The sequence below is a fragment of the Xyrauchen texanus genome, chromosome 7 (genome assembly GCF_025860055.1).
Source record: "Xyrauchen texanus isolate HMW12.3.18 chromosome 7, RBS_HiC_50CHRs, whole genome shotgun sequence".
NCBI lineage: Eukaryota > Metazoa > Chordata > Actinopteri > Cypriniformes > Catostomidae > Xyrauchen > Xyrauchen texanus.
The window spans coordinates 10,092,119-10,113,738 of NC_068282.1; the positions used below are offsets into that span (position 1 = coordinate 10,092,119).

Genomic DNA, 21,620 nt, shown 5'->3' on the forward strand with positions numbered 1-21,620 from the left:
GAAATTAGCATAAATAAAAGGCAAAACAACAAATACAACCATGATATATAAATACTTAATCTTCAAACAATCACTAATTTTATATTCTTACAGTAATGAGATTTACATTTTTCCCATTACCGTTACAAATATTGTGTGTGCTGGGAGGTGTGCCTAATTATCATGAAAATTGTATCACAAAAATCTTAATGGTTCTAAACATAGGCCTTATTTTCATTAAGCAAATGTTCATTTCAGCATAAAATACATGTTCTTGACTGTTTTTTGTTATTCACCCAACTACTGATATTATAGTTGTTTATTTTTTCTTTTCCTGTCCTGTCCAATTCTAGCCCACCATTTCCCCAGCCTCCTCTGCAGACATGGCCCCTATAAGCTCAGGCTCCTCCACCTGGACGTCCACTGGCCTCCCCTTTTCCTTTGTCTCCATGGCAACGGGAATGGGGCCTCCATCCAGTGGCGGGCAAGCTACTGTAGCATCTGTGGTAACCAGCACTCTGTTGGCTGGGCTGGGTTTCAGCAGCAGTGTGATTTCCTCCCTCCCGGGTTCGCTTTGGCCCACCCACTCTACCAACTCAGGCCCCACACCCACCCAACACCCAGTCACTCCTACTGCCAAAACCGCCCCTTCTGAAAACAACATCCTCACTGCTGAAGATACCACAGAAGCAAATAATAATGAGGAAGAAGGAAGTGAAAGAGAGGAGAAGGAGGAGGAGGAGGAAGAGGAGGAAAAAGAGGAACGGGGGGAAGAGGAAAAGAAAAAAAAGGATAAAGATGTCAAGGACAAAAAGCGGGAGAATATGGTGCCCCAAAAACCAACAGCCCCCCTCCCAACTTCAACATACAGGGAGAGAGGACGAGAGAGGGCAGATGTTAACAATGAGAACTCCACATTGTCGCCTAGGATAGTGGAAGTGCATGTATCTAGTGCCACAGAAAAGACTTCTGGTGAGGATTCGTCAAAACCAACATGGTTGGAGGATAACAACACTGCAGACATGCAACTTCCTGCCAGCTCAACAAAATCCACTGAACTAACCAATGTGGAGAGGGCTCACTGGCCATACTACTTTCCCACTGGTAGGTGAGCTACTAATAACCTCCCCAGAACAAAAGACCCACAAACTGAAACCGCAATCACAATAGGATTTGAGCATGCAACATTATTTCGGACACCGCGACAGACAGGATATGATGTCACGCGCGAAGTCTTCTGGTTATAACAAATAATACATCACAATAACAATTAATAATGGTTTCAAAATGTTAAAATTTGAGGGTTTTATTAGATATATCGGTTTATAGATTAGATATACAGTATAGGTTTTACAGATTAATCTGTGCCAGTAGTTGTCTTTTGGAACGATTGGTTATCAGCAAGAATCTATGCCGACTAAGTCTTTCATCATTGACAATATGCATTCATATTTTTATCCTCACTACAATACATATTTTTGTATTTTAAATTGAAGCAAGGGGATGCGAAGAAAAAATGCAACTAAATGGAAATATGCTCCGTCAGCACATACATCGTGTCCAACTATTTCCCACCACCTTAGACATCGATATCAGCAAAAGCCACTATCGGTCATCTTCTCACTTCACTACAACAATAAAAGCATGCAGCTTTGAAATATCTATTATTTGTATTGATCCAAGAGTCCCGTGTGTGACATATCAATCTCCAATTGGTCCCACGTCTTCTCTTCATGCCAATTCATAGTTTAGAGTTCATCAAACCTGAACTTTTGTGCGCAGCGGAATGGGAAATTTCTTCGCATGAGCTTGTGTTTGCTGTCTCGTGCGTTGGGATGCTTTTGAATGGAACAAAGCGAATGGAGTGTGAAGTGTAGTGTGATCGAGGCTTAAAGCTTTACGCAATCACTCTTCTCTGAGAAATGCCCCTAGGAAAGAAAAATCACAGATGAGGTCTATTTAATAGCTCAGTCTTTTCTCCTAGAAAGCAATGAGATTATATTGAAAGAAAGATTGTGACTCTTGCTAAATTCTCCTGCTTCTCAGATTTTTCTCCTGAGAAAAGACCATCGTAATCTCACTTGTGTCTTCTATAGAGTTTCAGAGAAAAACTCCACGATGTCACGAATTGTTCCCAGATTCTGCAATCAAATGTCAGAGATTTCAAGATGATTAACTTAAAGATTTCTTATACAATTGTTCCAGACCAATTGCTCACTGGCAGCCTGAAGACAGTAATTTTAAAGGCATGATTTCCATTTGCGTCCAACCACAAAATGCAGACTTTAAGACATTACAGCAGAATTTTCTGTTACAGCATAATTTAATTGAAATGCTGCATGTTGTAAAAAGTACTATACACATAAAAATTAATTGACTTGAAGAAATGAATGTTATTTTTGTTACCCTTCTCTGGTCTCTGTGACCATTATGCAGAGAGGAACAGCATCTCCACTGTCACCCGAAACCCTGTGTCCTCATCCAGCAGGATGGAGTGGATCATCCCTCTGATGGTGGTCTCTGCTCTCACACTCCTCTGTCTGATTATGCTGTTGGCTGTCCTGGTCTACTGGAGGTATGGCAGAGCTGAAGGACCACAGTCTAAAATAATGCAATAAGCTACAATAGCATTGTGTGTTAAAGTGATTTTATGGGAGGTAAAGGGTGTTTCTAGGCAAAGTGGATTTTTTTTGACAGTTTTTATAAAATCGCAACAATGATCGTTGTCAGTGCGTTTTTGGTTTTATTTTGTTACAAACTGAGGGGCAAGTCAAAATTATGCTTTGAAGAACAGAATTTTTGACCAGTGAGATTTCTCTACAGGCTGAGCTACCCAGTTTGACACAACAAAAACAGAAACAAGCACATCTTAATATCTTGTTGCGGTTGTGGCTGTTAAAAAGCGTTTAAGGGCGCTCTGACCCCTGTATCCACACCTCATCAACCTCTTTCTACTCATCTACTTTCTCTCGCTCTCTCTCTCTGGCCTTTATAAACATGGCTCAGCTCTCTTGAGAATCCCGGCCCCATCTGCCCGCCCTCTCCCAGTCCTGTCTCAGCCCTGTGGGAGCCAAATCAAAATCCTCCCAACTAGCTCCCTGCCAAATACCACCATCCTCCTGTTCTGTCCGGTTTTGTCTTGTGTCTGTGTATGAGCTAAGAGGTTATATGCCCCCTAGGGATCATGAGTCTTGAGCGTAGGGACCCAGCTGTGCTCCAATCTGTGATGCTGACTGGTCTGATTGTATCATTAAATTGTGAACATGAAACATTACATTAATAGTTAACATTAAACTTTATTTAGTTAGTTGTTATAATATTTGCAGTACTAACACACTTATACCTGTCCATAATAAGGAGTTTTTATAAACCAGCTATTCTGCATGCATGTTTTCTTATTTAAACTATATTTTTAGCATTAGAAAAATAATATCAGACCAAGTACAATGGGCAGACTCAACAGATTTATGTAAACAGAGTGTACACAATCAGCCAGGGTTTGTTTTAATTATACCATCAGGCATTCATACAAATCCAACTATATTTTTACACTTTCTAAAAAAAAATATGAGTGATGTTTGTCTGTGCAAAAGTCACCTACACAATGCTAGAGTGTTGTGCCTTACTGAATATTTTTAGCACATTGCTTTGTGCAGGAGCATAGATTCCCCACCCTCCGCCCCATGTTCAAGACAAATGGTGGTTGCTAGGGCATTGCTTGGTGGTTGTTAGGCCGTTGCTAGGTGGTTACATTGGCAGTGCTAATCATTTTCTAAAGTGTTGTGAGTGTTTTTAGCACGTTGTTATGAGGTTACTTGGGTGTTCTTGGTGGTTGCTAGGGCATTGCTAAGTGTTTTCTAAAGTGTTCTGAGTATTTTAGCATATTGTTTTATTATTGTTAGTGTGTTCTGGGTGGTGGCTAAGGCATTGTTGGGTTGTTTTTAGGACATTGCTAGGTGATTGCTAAGGTGTTTTGGGTGGTTGCTATGCATTTGCTAAAGTGTACTGAGTGTTCTTGCATGTTGTAATGTATTTGCCATTGTTTTCTGGGGGGTTGCTAGGTGATTCCTAAGGTGTCCTGGGTGGATGCTAGGGCATTGCTAGATGGTTGCTAAAGGGTTTGTTCACCCAAAAATGAAAATTATCCCATAATTTACTCACCTTCAAACCATCCTAGGTGTATATGACTTTCTTCTTTCAGCCAAACACAATCGGAGTTCTATTAAAAATATCCTGGCCCTTCCAAGCTTTATAATGGGAGTACAGGTGAAACTCAAAAAATTAGAATATCGTGCAAAAGTTCATTAATTTCAGTAATTCAACTTAAAAGGTGAAACTAATATATTATATAGACTCATTACAAGCAAAGTAAGATATTTCAAGCCTTTATTTGATATAATTTTGATGATTATGGCTTACAGCTTATGAAAACCCCAAATTCAGAATCTCAGAAAATTAGAATATTGTGAAAAGGTTCAGTATTGTAGGCTCAAAGTGTCACACTCTAATCAGCTAAACACCTGCAAAGGGTTCCTGAGCCTTTAAATGGTCTCTCAGTCTGGTTCAGTTGAATTCACAATCATGGGGAAGACTGCTGACCTGACAGTTGTGCAGAAAACCATCATTGACACCCTCCACAAGGAGGGAAAGCCTCAAAAGGTAATTGCAAAAGAAGTTGGATGTTCTCAAAGTGCTGTATCAAAGCACATTAATAGAAAGTTAAATGGAAGGGAAAAGTGTGGAAGAAAAAGGTGCACAAGCAGCAGGGATGACCGTAGCCTGGAGAGGATTGTCAGGAAAAGGCCATTCAAATGTGTGGGGGAGCTTCACAAGGAGTGGACTGAGGCTGGAGTTACTGCATCAAGAGCCACCACACACAGACGGGTCCTGGACACGGGCTTCAAATGTCAAACGTCTTACCTGGGCTAAAGAAAAAAAGAACTGGTCTGTTGCTCAGTGGTCCAAAGTCCTCTTTTCTGATGAGAGCAAATTTTGCATCTCATTTGGAAACCAAGGTCCCAGAGTCTGGAGGAAGAATGGAGAGGCACACAATCCAAGATGCCTGAAGTCCAGTGTGAAGATTCCACAGTCTGTGTTGGTTTGGGGAGCCATGTCATCGGCTGGTGTTGGTCCACTGTGCTTTATTAAGTCCAGAGTCAACGCAGCCGTCTACCAGGACATTTTAGAGCACTTCATGCTTCCTTCAGCAGACAAGCTTTATGGAGATGCTGACTTCATTTTCCAGCAGGACTTGGCACCTGCCCACACTGCCAAAAGTACCAAAACCTGGTTCAATGACCATGGTATTACTGTGCTTGATTGGCCAGCAAACTCGCCTGACCTGAACCCCATAGAGAATCTATGGGCCATTGCTAAGAGAAAGATGAGAGACATGAGACCAAACAATGCAGAAGAGCTGAAGGCCGCTATTGAAGCATCTTGGTCTTCCATAACACCTCAGCAGTGCCACAGGCTGATAGCATCCATGCCACGCCGCATTGAGGCAGTAATTAATGCAAAAGGGGCCCAAACCAAGTACTGAGTACATATGCATGATTATACTTTTCAGAGGGCCGACATTTCTGTATTTAAAATCTTTTTTTATTGATTTCATGTAATATTCTAATTTTCTGAGATTCTGAATTTGGGGTTTTCATAAGCTGTAAGCCATAATCATCAAAATTATATCAAATAAAGGCTTGAAATATCTTACTTTGCTTGTAATGAGTCTATATAATATATTAGTTTCACCTTTTAAGTTGAATTACTGAAATTAATGAACTTTTGCACGATATTCTAATTTTTCGAGTTTCACCTGTAAATGGTACCTTAGATTGTGAAGCCCAAAAAAGTGCATCCATCATAATTGTAATCCATACGGCTCCAGGGGGTTAAAAAAGGCCTTCTGAAGCGAAGCGATGCATTTTTGTAAGAAAAATATCCATATTTATAACTTTAGAAACTATAATCAGTGGCTTCCAGTAACGGCCGTCCGCACGTTCATGAGAGAGTCGAGTTCCGGCGTATGACGTAGACGTAGACGTAGTGTAAGCTCCGGTGAGAAGTGACGCAAAAACTTTCTAATTTTCTCCGAACTGGAGCAAATAAATGTTTACCACAAAGTATGCAATTATTTGGTAAAATGAAGTAATGATGTTGCCAAGGCAATAGGCTAATGAGAGCTTTATGTAGGCAGGGTTCCATCTGGATAGCTCAGAGGCTTTCAGAGTCTGTTCAAACTCACAGATGCCCATTAAAGACCAAAGATACTGCACTCGTCTCCGGTGGTACATCTCTACACGTACACATGAGATCGCTATGAGTTAAAGCAATTTCAAACTCGAACAGATAGAGACGCAGATGGGGAATGATAAGACGTTATATTTGTCTTTTTTCCATTTGCTTAGTTGTGCATTATCAAGAAGTCCAAAAACATAGCTGAAGGACCCTGCTATAGCATCAGTCTGCAAAATGTACGCCTGCCAACAACAGATCCCCTATCCTATAAGGTCATTAGTGCAGGGTGCCTGCCCCCAACACCCACCCACCCTCTCTATATACCTAGCCCCACCTCCCATCAGTGCTCAGCCAGCATTCTCCCTCTCTTGCCCCTCTTTTTATCTCATCTTCAAAGGATGAATAGCATCTGCTCTTTGCTCTGCATACAGTACAGGTAGGGACACTCCTATGAAAATACTATACTAGCATTTGCATGACAGTAAGTCTTAAATGGGGGTTTCAGGGGGATAGCACCATCTTTCCTGTGCATTTGGAGTAAAATAAATTAATAAATTTTTAAAAGATTGTTCCCAAGGCAGAGAGGCTACAGCAATATGGAGAGTTGCAGGTGCAAAGTTTGGCTAGATATTATGTATCATTGCTTTGTAGTTTGTGTATGTTTTATGAAATCTAGAGGGAGAACTAGACATTTAGGAGTGTTTGTATTTGCTAATGTACTAATGACAATATGAAAAGGATTTTATTATGTACTTGGCTGAGTTCTTGTTCTAGCTTTATTTCTGACATCTCAAAAGCCTGTTGTTGTTCTGAACTTACCGTGCTTGAATGTGTTTATTTAAATGAAGTTATTGGTTTGAATGAAGTTATAAGTCCCTCTTTAACTTTAATAAAATGACATTCTTATGTTATATTTTTTAAATGGACGTTTAAAAAAAACTTCTAATGCCTATCTGTTTCATAGTGCCCCACGTACATCTGTGTAGTAGCTAGTACTTTTATTTAAAAAATTAGAACTTCTGAGGAATATCCGCTTTTGTTGTATGTCACTTTGACTAAAAGCGCCTGCTAAATGAATAAATATGAATGTATTAGGAAAATGTTATATTAAATGGGATCTTTTTTGCACTATATATATATATATATACACTATTATTGCAATATACAACATGGCAGCAAAATAATTACTTGGGGCTTTTCAGCAGATTTACATTCCGTACATGATTTTGATGATATGGTAAGGTAACACTTAACAATAAGGTTCCATTTGTTAACATTAGTTAACAACATTAGTTAACATGAACTCAAAATGAACAAAACATATTAAGCATTCATTAATCTTAGCTTATTGGTAAATGGTCTGCACTAGAGGTTACCAAAATGCTTTACACTGTGTCCCAGTCACCCAATCACACACACATTCACACTCATACACATGCAAGGTGTTAGCCTGCCATTGGAAGCAAATTGGGGTTCAGTGTCTTGCCCAAGGACACTTCGGCATGTGGAGTCATGTGGGCCAGGAATCGAACCGCCAACCCTGCAATTGGCACCTGACCCACTCTACCACCTGAGCCACAGCTGCCGCTGTTGTACATATATGTTAACATTAGTTACTGCACTATGAACTAACATGAACTAACAATGAACAAATGTATTTTTAGTAACATTAACAAAGCTTCATATATTATGTAAAAAATAAATATATATATATATATCTCTTTAAAAGCATACTTGTTTACCTGCCCCTTAATCAAGCTCACAAAAATGTTAATGCGATTTAGATCCATTGTTTCTATTTGGTACATTTTTATCGGTTCTAATTTATTTAATTTAAATAACATAGAGCCTTTCTGCCCATAGGAGATTCTTTCAGACTGCACAATTCTACATCGAAGAAAGAAACTCCCCAAGAGTGATCCGCAATGATAGTTTTCCCATCCTCTCTGCAGCAGGTGAGTCAAAATATAAAAATGGCTAGAATAAAATGTACTTGAGAATTCTTGCTCAGTATTTGTTGTCTATGTTGCCAGTAAACATATCTAAACATCCTTGAAACAAGACTGAACTATTTGTCAATGGGGTAAGACGAATTAACTCTAAACCTTTTTTATTATTATTATAATTATTTTAAGCTTAAACTTCACTAAAGGTTTTGTTCAAATCTCTAACCCTTAGTATTACCAATAAAAATAGTGATGCTTGCACCACTAAATATAAGTACAAAGTTTGACTAGACAGATCACACTGCAAAACCTTTCATCACAGCGTTCATATGAGTTAATGACAATTCAAAAAAAGTGGCTCCATTCATCATCTTCAGTTTTGATGGATCAGAAAGATGGTCAACCATCTCTACATCCATTAGGCCTGCTATATCATAATAAGTTACATTCCTTTTTGTTTACAATTTTTTTGGATGGTTTAAATAATCAGCATTTCAATCTTACCATTTTCTTTGATGTTTAATGGATGCATATTTAATGTTCTTTGAGTCATTGTGTTTATTCTTCTTCTGTGGGCAAAGGGAAAGTCTGATTGATCAGTTTGAGCAGTGCATGAATTTGTAAAATTGCTCAACTGCTGTCAGTATTGCCACTATTCTAGAATCTTTTCTTTCTTGCTCGCTCTGTGCCTTTGTCTCTCATTCTATCATTCTACCATGTGAATCAGCCCAGCTCTTGACTGACAGGTCTATAAAACTGTAAGCCCAGGGAGGTAAAACCAGCCATTAATGTTTATGAGAACTCTGTTTGAAGTGGTAGTTTAATGTCTCTGCTATGATACTCATCAACAATCCCTGTTAAATTGAGAAAGAAGCCAGTGTGTGCATGTCTCAGTAGTTCAATAAGGTGAAATCTCTATTGTTAACGGTATAGACAGTGAATACTTGATGTTTATTTGATCATCCATCGCCATGCCAAAGCGTTAAATGCTCCAGAGGATTCTGGTCTTGTTTTAAATATGGCCCCAGCTGTGTGGTTCTCTGGGCAGTAATGAAGCATACCTTTATATGGCCATTCAGCTTGACAATAGACCATCAGACCAGCTCATTTCGATGATAGATAACTGATTGGCTTTATATGACACAGATGTGGCCAAATAGCATAGGGTCTATGGGTTTGTTAGAGGGTTTCTTGTATTTTTATTTTTATTTTTTTATTTTTTACATATTTTAAACATAAATCTGATGTTTTTAGGTACATTTTGTAATATTTTATTAAATATAATTTAATAAATATATCATATAAATGATGAATTCAAATATATACTGTGTCTATATGTAATAAATATATTATTAAATAATATAATACACTGTATGTTATATAATGAATTATATTATTACTATATATATATATATATATATATATATATATATATATATATATATATATATATAATTGATACAAATAAATGAATCATTTAATTATTTATTTAATACTATAATTAAATATATAGTTAATTAAATGTAATTGAATTTAATATTGTAATTTAATACTACATTATATGTTTTCTAAAAACATTTTTTTTATCTTATGCCATTACTAAACAACTTATGTGTATGTCTAAATTCCATAAATAATATGTTTTTAGGTAAAGTAAAATATTGATTTAATATTTGATCAAATATGATATGTTTGTATATTTAATAGTAATACATTTATTATATTATATATAGTGTATGTACACACACAATATTGTATATATATTTCTAGTATTTCTATTTCTATTATTGTTACATTTTTACATTTTCTAAAAACAAATGTGAGTGGCGATTGTCCTTGTAAAAGTCGCTGCCACAATGTTAGCAAACACCATTAATTATATTTGAGGTATTTGATCAGATTTATGGTAATCTGTACCATTTGAATGGACATTTTTGGATTTTACACAGCAGATTCAATATGGCATGTGTAAATGGTTTATGTATTACAGATGACCTGGAGGCTGTCCCAGTCAGGCAGTTCATCAAACACATCATGGAGTTGTACTCCAACAACCAGCATGGATTCTCTCAGGAGTTCGATGTGAGTGTGGTCTTTGTAAAAAGGAGTGTGTGAGAATATACTGTATGTGTGTGTGCTCTACGTGTACCGGTGTTCCCAGTTGCACAGAAGCACAGATGGCTATGAGAAAAGGACTAATTAAAGAGGAGAGCCTCATTAAAATCACTCCTCTTGCTGGAGGAATCAATACAGGAATGCAGGATGACTTGAGTCTTGTTCATGCCCATAGCAAACATTTACATGATCACAATCTAATATGGGCACATTCAAGAACTCAGAACTCAGTCTCTTTTACATGATTCATCTAAAATGATGACAGTTGCTTGTTTCATGCATTTGAGATACATTTCATAATAGAGGTGTTTTGTTTACAGTTGTAGCCCAAATAAACTTCCCGACAAATTAACGTCGTCTTCATTAGCGCACAGTGGGAAGCTAATTATTATGCTGCTATATAAAAATTATTTTCAATTGAATTGATGTAACAATAATTAAATGATTTGGACAAATGGGGCAATTTATGAAAATTGCAATGAAAGTATGCCTAATTACTGAAATAATAAACTAATTAATTTGCAAATGAGTCATAAATAATTTACCTATAATATGGTCAACAAAAATTCCATGAAAGATAATTCTGACAGAACTCTGCACAGTATCTACTGTATACAGCATAATATAATAAATAAATATAATAGGATGTGAAACAATATTCATTATGCTGTGATAAATATTACAAGCATTAATATGCTAAATTATTGTCCCAAGACCTCATCCAGCATGTTCATTTCAGAAACTGATATTCAACTATAATCTCGTAGATTAGACTATTTTAAATTTATCCATGTTTGTGTAAAAATAAGTTAACTTTTGGTAGTCCGAAACGTTAAAAGTTGATATTCCATCTGGTTCATTTGCCAAATATAGTAGCTCATGCATACAAAAAAAATCGTCATACTGATAATACACATACAGTAGAAACAATAGTGTACAGAGTAGTATGTTAGCATGCTATTCCAAATATAAGGATATCTTTACTATAGAACCAGGTCTAAACTAAATAGTAACTTTTTGATCCATTTGAAATCTTCTCTGCAGGAGGTTCAGCGCTGTACAGCTGACATGAAGATCACAGCCGAACATTCAAATCACCCAGACAACAAGCACAAAAACAGATACATCAACATTGTTGCATGTGAGTTGTGAAAATGGATGAATAAATTTACCTTCTTAAGTGAAGGTGACTGTGTACACTGTGAATTCATCTGTGATCCAATTTTCTGAAAATCTAGCGTGGCATTAAAGATATAAATATTCTTCTTTCCCTCATCCCTTTTTCCCCCTTACAGTACATGCACTGCTAGCATTTCTAAATAGATTACATATGTCAAACGGTGGTTCAAATGATACATCATTTATTGCATTTTAATACCCAGATGATCACAGTAGAGTGAAGCTACAGCAACTGTCTGGGAAAGACGCCAAACACACAGACTACATCAACGCCAACTATGTAGACGTAAGTATTTATTCGTGTGTGTTTGTACGTATGTTTGTTCATATATTTTTTTGTAATTAAATATTCACATTCTCAGGGTTATAAGAGATCCAGGGCTTATATAGCTGCTCAGGGACCTCTGAAGTCCACCTTTGAGGACTTTTGGAGAATGATTTGGGAACTGAACACCAGTGTGATTGTCATGATAACCAACCTGGTGGAGAAAGGCAGGGTATGTTATCAGTACACCACTCACCATGATCAAGGACACTTACCTAATACAAATCTCACTTCTAGAAGCTCTTAAAGGAGCAGTTCAACAAGAAATGAAAATTATGTCATCATTTACTCCCCTCATATACTTTCTTTTGTCTACAGCAGAACACAAACAAAGATTTTTAGAAGAATATCTCAGCTTTGTAGGTCCTCAAAATTCAAGTGAATGGTGGCCAGAACTTTGAAGCTCCAATAAGGCAGTATAAATGTAATCCATAAGACTCCAGTGTTTTAATCAATTTCTTCTGAAGTGATCCAATTGGTTTTGGGTGAAAACAGACCAAAATGTAACTTCTTTTTCACTATACATCTTGCCATTGTAGACTCTTGGAACGATCATGATTTCAAGCTCGATTACACTTCATGCCGCTTGACACATCGAAACAGAAATCGAGCTTGAAATCATGATTGCCAAGGAGTCTGCTGATGTCAAGATTTATAGTGAAAAAGGAGTTTAATTTTGTTCTGTTCTCACCCAAAAACAATTGGATCTCTTCAGAAGACATGGATTAAACCACTGAAGTCATATGGATTACATTTATGCTGCATTTATGTGCTTTTTGCAGCTTCAGAGTTTTTGTCACCATTCACTTGCATTGTGTGGACCTACAGAGCTGAGATATTCTTCTAAATATCTTTGTTTTTGTTCTGCTAAATAAAGTCATACAAATCTGGGATGGCATGAGGGTGAGTAAATGATGAGAGAATTAAAAAAAGTTGGTACATGTGGTATTTTAAAAACAAACTTGAAATATATGCAAAAATGAAGGCTGTGATTCCTCAAGTCAAAAGAATCATCCTACAGGACAAGAAAAAACTTGGTTTGTCAATTGAATAATTTTGCCCCTGGCGTGAATAGTCCATACGAATGCATTATTTTGTTTTTCATGCTGAAATTCAAAGCAAAAATTTGCTGTTAGTGTGTATAGACCTTTAAAATATGCTCTTTAATAACCTTATTTTGACTTAAAGCTTATTTATTTAAAAGCATTGCATTACTTGCCTTGTTTTACTGTTTGAATGCACAATACCAATGAAAGTATACATAAATTCTTGTTTTAAAAAGCAAAATTAATTTGTCTTGTTTTTTCAGAGGAAATGTGATCAGTATTGGCCATCGGAGAACAGTGAAGTATATGGAAGCATAATGGTGACTCTAAAGAGTACTAAAGTGTATGCATACTACACACTCCGCCTCTTTATCATACGCAACACCAAAGTGAAGAAGGTGAGTCGGAGCATTCTTAGCGCATTTACAAAGCACTTTTATCATGTATTAGAATTTGCATTTTGAGCTCTGAGTTCTCTCATTTATTCTTCATTCAGGGTCAGAAAGGGAGGCAGTTTGAACGACTGGTGGCCCAATATCACTACACTCAGTGGCCAGACATGGGCGTTCCTGAGTATACACTACCAGTCATCAAATTCATCTCTCGATCTTCAGCAGCGCGCCTGCCAGGCGCAGGCCCTGTCTTAGTGCACTGCAGGTACCGTACACTAAAGAAACAAGCCCCGCCCACCAGCCATCTAGGATTATGAAATCAATAATATGGAGTGTGTAAATGTCAGTTCCGAGAGTGTACTTTCCAATAATGCCTTTCATTTTATCATTGATAAAAATACCAAGAAGATTTTTGAAGGTTTCTCCTTACAGCTTCACAGAATTTCTGAGAGGAAGGGAGAAATTGTCTCTCATACCCTCACTCTGTCTGTGTCTTGCAGTGCAGGGGTGGGCAGAACAGGCACATACATAGTCATAGACAGCATGCTCCAGCAGATAAAGGACAAAGGCACAGTCAATGTCCTGGGATTCCTCAAGCACATCCGAGCCCAGCGGAACTACCTGGTCCAGACCGAGGTTAACGTTGAGTTTATTCACTCTGTATTAGTAGTCTACTGATATGGGTTAATATTTTTTAATGGCTGATGATGATTCTGATATATTTAGATATCTGACCAATATAATGCTCAGTATAATTCAATATTATAGCAAAAAAGAGGTACACAAAATTGCTTAGTTTAAATGAATATTTACTCAAAATTCACAATCACTTTTTATTTTAATTAGGGCTGGGAAACTGAACACAATTTCTGCAATTCATACTTGTTTAAAGAATAATTTAAGCAGTATTTGTTTCTTTTCCCTTCCTGAAACTTTACTAACTGATAGTGTAGAGCAGTGCACGCTTATTCATTACATGCAACGCATGTCCCACGCATTATAAATACTGTATGGAGAATGGAGACTTGACCCGCAAGTGGTGAGCCAGGTGTGGGAGAGATACAGGCAAGCTGCTGTATCTCTTTGCATAACCCAAAAACGCTTACTCACTGTCATTTGAACCAGTGTCAAAAGCGAAACCGGATGAGAGAGAACCAGCGAATGGGAGCCAGAGAAAATAATAGTTTTGAGATTTTAAACTTCAGTTAATGAAACTTCAGCATTCCATTTGTCAATTAAGCTTAACTTGTATTGGACTCAGAACATTCCCTTAATTAACCAAGTGGAGTCCAGTTTATTTTGCATTGTTTGAATCCAATTATCTGCAGTCTGATCAAATAATGAGTCAAGATGGAGATGTAAAAAATCATGGTTGATATTGCTTCCAAATCATGAATAATACTGGAAATGGAAGGTCAAGTCTAGCACATTGAATTCTATAATTCTATTCTATAGTATGCCATTCAGGCATTCCATACATTCAGAACATGTGCATACTGTGCACATACTTCACACTGCAAAAACACTAGTCTGGAAGTATGCCTTTGTGAACATAGCTATATTGGCTTCTGGATTCATAAATATACTGTGCAAATGTCATATTCTTAGGTCAAACCTTGTTTGTCTTCATGAATATGTGTATGTGTTCCCTACAGGAGCAGTTTATCTTCATCCATGATACATTAATGGAAGCTGTGCTCAGTAAAGACACAGAGGTGCCTGCTTGGCAACTCCACAGTTATGTCAACAACATCCTCACCCCAAGCCCCACGGGACAAACACGCATGGACAAACAGCTTAAGGTCTGGACTTGATGACTTGTGTTGTACCTCTGTGCATTAGGATGAGATAATTTGCTCAGATAAATGACTAACCTGCTCCTCCTTGTGGGCGCTTTTATAATTTTTCCTCCAGTTGGTGACGCAATGCAATGCACATCTCACAGAGTGTTTCAGTGCACAGAAAGACTGTAACAAAGAGAAGAACCGCACCTCTTCAGTGTTGCCAAGTGAGTCACCAAATCATCAACACCCATTTAACAATATGTATCACTCAACCTTCTGATCTTCTCAAGATGCAAAGTAGCACAGCTACAATATAGACAAAACAAGACCATGTAGCAGTGCGTAGAACTTACAACCATTTTTCTATTATAAAAATAACAGAAACTCAAACTATACTGACATCTATCTGTGTGGCAACATCATGCAAAAGCAAACATTTTTGATTACTGATTTGATAGTAGAAACACTCTATTCACAGATATATTTGTTACCAGTTATTAATTTATTTCATAACCAGAATGTCCCAGATATATGGTAGGTTACCAAAATAAAGGGATAAGTATCTGGCTAGTAATGTGATGTCAGCATGTTGGCCACATTGAGAGGGTTCCAACCTTATGTAGTTTACAATGGTTTTTACTAATATGACTGTAGAGTAGTCATCTCATGATCATTTTAAACATATCTGTCAAAACATTATTTGTTTCTGTAGGTATAAGGGTACTGTAACACTTTACAAAAAGGCTCCATTTGTCGACATTAGATAACAACCTTAGTTAACATTAACAAACAATGAACAATTGTATTTTTATTAACTAGCATTAACAAAGATTAATTAATTATGTAAAAAATATATTGTTTATTGTTATTTCATGATAACTAATGCATTAACCAATGTTAACAAATGGAACCTTATTGTAAAGTGTTACCAATCTAAGTGTGAAAATATTTTTTTTTTAAGAATCATATATGTTCAATAAATAACAGAGTTAGTGGTTTACAATAGAGAACAATAGTTGAATGTGATTTGTTTGTTCCTTCCCACAGCAGAGCGAGCCCGGGTGGCATTAGCTCCTCTCCCAGGGGTAAAAGGAACAGACTATATCAATGCCTCCTATATTATGGTACAGCACTGACACTTTACTGGAACTTTATACATTGTGTTTGGATTGTTCATTCTCTGAAGGATATATTCCGGTATAATGTTGGAAATGTTAATATTTGTGTAGTAATTACAGGAATGTTCCAGGTTCAATACAAGTTAAGCTTAATCGACAGCATTTTTGGTATAATGTTGATTAATGTTGAAAAATTATTTTGACTTGTCCCTTATTTATTTAAATAAATAAATTGTGGTTACAGTAAGGCACTTTCAATTATAGTGAATGGTGCCAGTCCATTCTGACAGTTATAGTATAGCCACAAGACTTAAACATTATAAGTCTTAAAGGGATAGATCACCCAAAAATTTAAATTCTCTCATACTTTACTCAGCCTTATGCCATCTCAGATGTGAATGACTTTCTTTCTTCAGCAGAACACAAATGAAGATTTCTTTTAAGAATATCTCTTGTTTGGTCCATACAATGCAAGTGAATGGGTGCCAAAATTTTGAAAATCACATAAGTCAGCATAAAAGTAATCCATATGACTCCAGTGGTTAAATAAATGTCTTCAGAAGCAATATGATAGGTGTGGTGAGAAACACCAAAAAAATCTATATTTATGTCCATGTTTTTGGTGATTCACATTCTTCATGCATATGCCCCCTACTGGGCAGGGAGAAGCAAAAAGTTCTATCAAAAATTTACTTAAAAATGTATTTGTTTCTCACCAAAAATTATCATATCACTTCTGAACACATGGATTTAACCATTGGCGTCATATGGATTACTTTTATGTTGCATTTATGTGCTTTTTGGAGCATCAGAAATTTGGCACCCATTCACTTGTATTGTATGGACCTACAGAGCTGAGATAATTTTATAAAAATCTTTGTTTGTGTTCTGCAGAAGAAAGACAGTCATATACATATGGGATGGCATGAGAGAATTTTCATTTTTGGGTGAACTATCCCTTTAACATGATTTTAGTGTCAAGAAATAAATAAACAATAAATAAAATAAATGTAAAATCTGTGTAAACTTATATATGATTGCTATATATATATATATATATATATATATATATATATATATATATATATATATATATATATATACACTATTACAATAAAATAAAAAGTAAATCCCTGATTTGTTTTCAACCTAAAATCATGTTAACACGAATAATGTGATTACGTCTTGTGGCTATACTTTTGAAACAGTGTGTATTTTAATGTTTATAGACTGGTTTCATTAATTTCCATTGTTTGTTTGTTTTGTTTTTATAAAAAAGAAATTTGCTGATTGAACTTCACTTGTATTGAACATTATTTTAAATATGTAATTTAAACAATAACTGTGTTTTAGTTCTCTTTCTGTTTGTCTCAAAATTTGCTATGTGTTTTTTATAAATTAATATGAATGCTTAACATATCACAGGGCTACAACAGGAGCAATGAGTTCATAATCACTCAGCATCCTTTGCCCCGCACAACCACAGACTTCTGGAGAATGATCTGGGATCATAATGCTCAAGTTATTGTGATGTTGCCAGACAACCTCGGCCTTGTAAGTACACCATTATAAAGCCATTTCTGAACATGTGCTCTAAAACAAATACTGAACATGCCATGTGATGTAGAACTTATTTAATTGTTTAAAGATATTAAGAATTGGTACAAATCCAATGTGTTCTGTTAATGCTTCCTGAAGCTTTTCAGGCCAACATGTTATGTTTCTATAGCACTTATGCCCCATTTACACTTGCACTAACATGCATTTCATATCCGGACGGTATCTGGATATTCTTACAAATAAGAAAATTATTGTAAAGGGGGTGACTTTCATGTGACTTTGTATAAAAACTCTGGCATCAACTCACAATCTTTATCTAAAAGTAGCATGGCAGCATTTTCTTTTGAAAATCTTTTCAAATCTTTTCAATGTTATTTTCATGAAATTAAATTGATAATAAAAGCAAACATTTTGAATATACGTATATACAGTATTTTTAATCATATTTAATCATTTTAGTATAATATTAATATATTAAAACACAGTACAGCACTTCATTTATGTATTAGACCCTTATTACATTATTTATTTTTAAATATATTTATTATTACAATATTGCATTTGCTTGTACATGTATATGTTTTGACTTACAAATATTTTAAGTTTTGACTCTGGAAACAGACTATGCATAATTAGCCTTAAAGGTGCACTCAGTAACTTTTGTCTTTGTGTCATCTTAGACTTACAGTGACATCTAGCGGCTTGGATGCAGCATAATTTAAAATCAATAGTTTTCAGTTTCAGATGCCATTGTAGAAATGTAGTATTCACAGTCAGCCATGATTACTTTAATCAACGAGTGAACATGTCAAATAACAGGACGGTTACTGAGATTAAGCGAGTAGTATTCTGCTGGTCATGTGATTATAACATGGCAGCCCCCATGTGCGGATCCTCTCCATGTAGAATAAAACAGCTTTTATAAGGTTACTGATATGACTGGAGTCTTCATTTTAATGTGAATGGTCATGATTTTCTACATATATTGCAAAATTACAATTCATGTCTTTAGGAGTTCAACTTATTTAATAAGGAAAAAATTACTTAGTGCACCTTTAAAATATTTCAAAAGTACATCTGGGCAAAAAATTACTAAATTCACCTTTAACTAGCAATATGATATGATATGATATGATATGATATGATATGATATGATGAACTGGCCTGGCCCTGCTCTGCTTTCCACAGACAGAGGATGAATTTGTGTACTGGCCCAGCAGAGAGGAGCCCATGAACTGTGTCGCCTTCACCGTCACTCTTATTAACACTGGCAGACTGTGTTTGTCTAATGAGGAACAACTCGTCATCCATGACTTCATCCTAGAGGCCACACAGGTATCTCAGTCACCACACATCAAAAACACATTTTATAAAGTACTGCAACCATATCACTCATGTTCAGAAATGATTTGACATAAATAATTAAAAGCAGCAAGTACATATTATTGACTGCATGAGTTCTTTGCTGTGCAGGATGATTATGTGCTGGAAGTCAGACATTTCCAGTGCCCAAATTGGCCAGATCCCGATGCATCAATTAGCAGCACATTTGAGCTCATCAACATCATCAAGGAGGAGGCAATGACAAGGGATGGTCCAACCATCATCCATGATGAGTGAGTATCCTGTGTAATTAAACCATTTTTTTTACACTGCAAATTCAGGTCAGTCCCTGCATATTTTAGTACACTGAAAAAATTATTAGTAATATTTACTTCATTTTCATTTTGCACGTTTTTACAGAAATGTTTTCAAAGTACAATTTAATGGTATAAAATTAAGTAAAAGCTATTTAACCTTATGTCATAATATTGATTAAAGGAGTTAGTACATTTTACTTAAACATTTCAGTTAATACAGTAAGTCTAACTTACAAATCTGATGCACATGGTACTTAAATAAACATAGTAAAATTTAAATGAGCATTTTTTTTAAATAAAACATTTTATTGAAAAAATGAAATCCCTAATCAGAAAGTCCATAGAAATTCCACTGTTGTTGAGTGGCATGCCGAGAACTGTAACCCTGAAAATGGAAGGAAATTTAAGCACAAGCTTTGTCTTTTTTTATTTTTATAAATTTTTTTTATTTTTAGGGTTACCAAAGATATGGCTAAAATGAAAATGGATGCACACTAGTGTTAAAATGAAATACAAGGAGCATTTATTATGTTTTTTACGATTTCATTATTTTTTTTATTTTTATTTTAGCCCCCATTACCTTTCCCTAAGTGGTTATTCTACTTGTCAGGCCGCCATTGTAAATAAGAACTTGTTCTTAATGACTTACCTGTAAAAATAAAGAAGAAAAAAAAAATAAATAAATAAAAAAAAAAATTTCCTTGCATGACTTGAAAAAGACACAAGATACTAAAACACGACGACAGCAACAATCAACGCATCATTTTATTTGATCATGAATGGGTAATTTTGCATCGAAAATTAACATCAGACTTCACAAAAGTTACCAAAAGTAACAACGAAATCAACAATGGTGTAAACAAACTTGCTAACAGTGAATCTATGCAAAATCATGAATTATTCAAGCCCAGTGCATACTAGGAACACCAGCTTCCATAAGTTAAGTAAAATGTACTTATTTTATTCCTGTGAAATTTACTCCAGTGAGCAAATAAATATGACAAGATTCTCTAATTTAATATTGATACATGATGATGCATCGTAAAGAAAACAGTCATACATTATCTTTATTTATAAGCTAGAGCATTCATTTTTACATGTTTGAATTGAGCACAAATGTAGAATTTACTTAATATTTTCAAGTTCCACTTAAACTAACTTATTCAATGTATAAAGTACTTTTCTGCTATATTTATGACATTTATATTTTTCAGTGGACAACGTTTATGCAGCATTGCATCCTGTATGTGTTTTGTCAGTATATATAGTGTGGATTTGGGTTTTATGTAACCAGAGGGAGAAATTGAGTCATTGATTGTGTTTCAGGTTTGGGGCCGTTTCAGCTGGAATGTTCTGCGCTCTGACAACTCTTTTCCAGCAGCTGGAGAATGAGAGCACTGTGGATGTCTACCAAGTGGCCAAGATGATTAACCTCATGAGGCCTGGTGTCTTCACTGAACTTGTAAGTTGATAAAATGAGACATAATTTTGTCTGACGATAGATACATTTTGAGCACTGCAAAAAAAATAATTCTTCATCAATATTTTTGTAATACTACCTAAACGTTCTAAAAACAAAATATATTTAATTAAGAAGCAAAAATTGTGTAAGATAGCAAGACATGCTTTCAGAAACAATATTTTGAATTAAGTTTCTTTTTCTTTCTTCATTGGCAAATTGTTTTATTAGCACCCTCTCTATATTTTAAACATGAAAGAAACCATTTTTATTGAGGTAAGAGAAAATATAACTTAAGTTGTATTTTACGCAATTTATATACACTCACCTAAATGATTATTAGGAACACCTGTTCAATTTCTCATTAATGCAATTATCTAATCAACCAATCACTTGGCAGTTGCTTCAATGCATTTAGGGGTGTGGTCCTGGTCAAGACAATCTCCTGAACTCCAAACTGAATGTCAGAATGGGAAAGAAAGGTGATTTAAGCAATTTTGAGCGTGGCATGGTTGTTGGTGCCAGACGGGCCGGTCTGAGTATTTCACAATTTGCTCAGTTACTGGGATTTTCACGCACAACCATTTCTAGGGTTTACAAAGAATGGTGTGAAAAGGAAAAACATCCAGTATGCGGCAGTCCTGTGGGCTGAAAATGCCTTGTTGATGCTAGAGGTCAGAGGAGAATGGGCCGACTGATTCAAGCTGATAGAAGAGCAACTTTGCCTGAAATAACCACTCATTACAACCGAGGTATGCAGCAAAGCATTTGTGAAGCCACAACATGGACAACCTTGAGGCGGATGGGCTACAACAGCAGAAGACCCCACCGGGTACCACT

General features: G+C 35.9%; 1 protein-coding gene across 2 annotated transcripts in view; it reads left to right on the plus strand.

Moving 5' to 3' along the window:
• ca16b (carbonic anhydrase XVI b) overlaps nt 1-21,620 on the plus strand; it is a 135,797-nt gene that overhangs the window by 110,287 nt on the left and 3,890 nt on the right. For both annotated transcript variants that reach the window (XM_052130884.1, XM_052130885.1), the window contains 17 exons: nt 333-1,083; nt 2,416-2,554; nt 8,080-8,171; nt 10,153-10,244; nt 11,322-11,418; nt 11,660-11,742; nt 11,819-11,953; nt 13,091-13,225; nt 13,324-13,484; nt 13,720-13,855; nt 14,875-15,021; nt 15,134-15,227; nt 16,051-16,127; nt 17,547-17,675; nt 18,870-19,016; nt 19,155-19,297; nt 20,648-20,783. In XM_052130884.1, the coding sequence (XP_051986844.1) occupies nt 333-1,083; nt 2,416-2,554; nt 8,080-8,171; nt 10,153-10,244; nt 11,322-11,418; nt 11,660-11,742; nt 11,819-11,953; nt 13,091-13,225; nt 13,324-13,484; nt 13,720-13,855; nt 14,875-15,021; nt 15,134-15,227; nt 16,051-16,127; nt 17,547-17,675; nt 18,870-19,016; nt 19,155-19,297; nt 20,648-20,783 (2,694 nt within the window). The remainder of the gene's footprint in view (nt 1-332; nt 1,084-2,415; nt 2,555-8,079; nt 8,172-10,152; nt 10,245-11,321; nt 11,419-11,659; nt 11,743-11,818; nt 11,954-13,090; nt 13,226-13,323; nt 13,485-13,719; nt 13,856-14,874; nt 15,022-15,133; nt 15,228-16,050; nt 16,128-17,546; nt 17,676-18,869; nt 19,017-19,154; nt 19,298-20,647; nt 20,784-21,620) is intronic.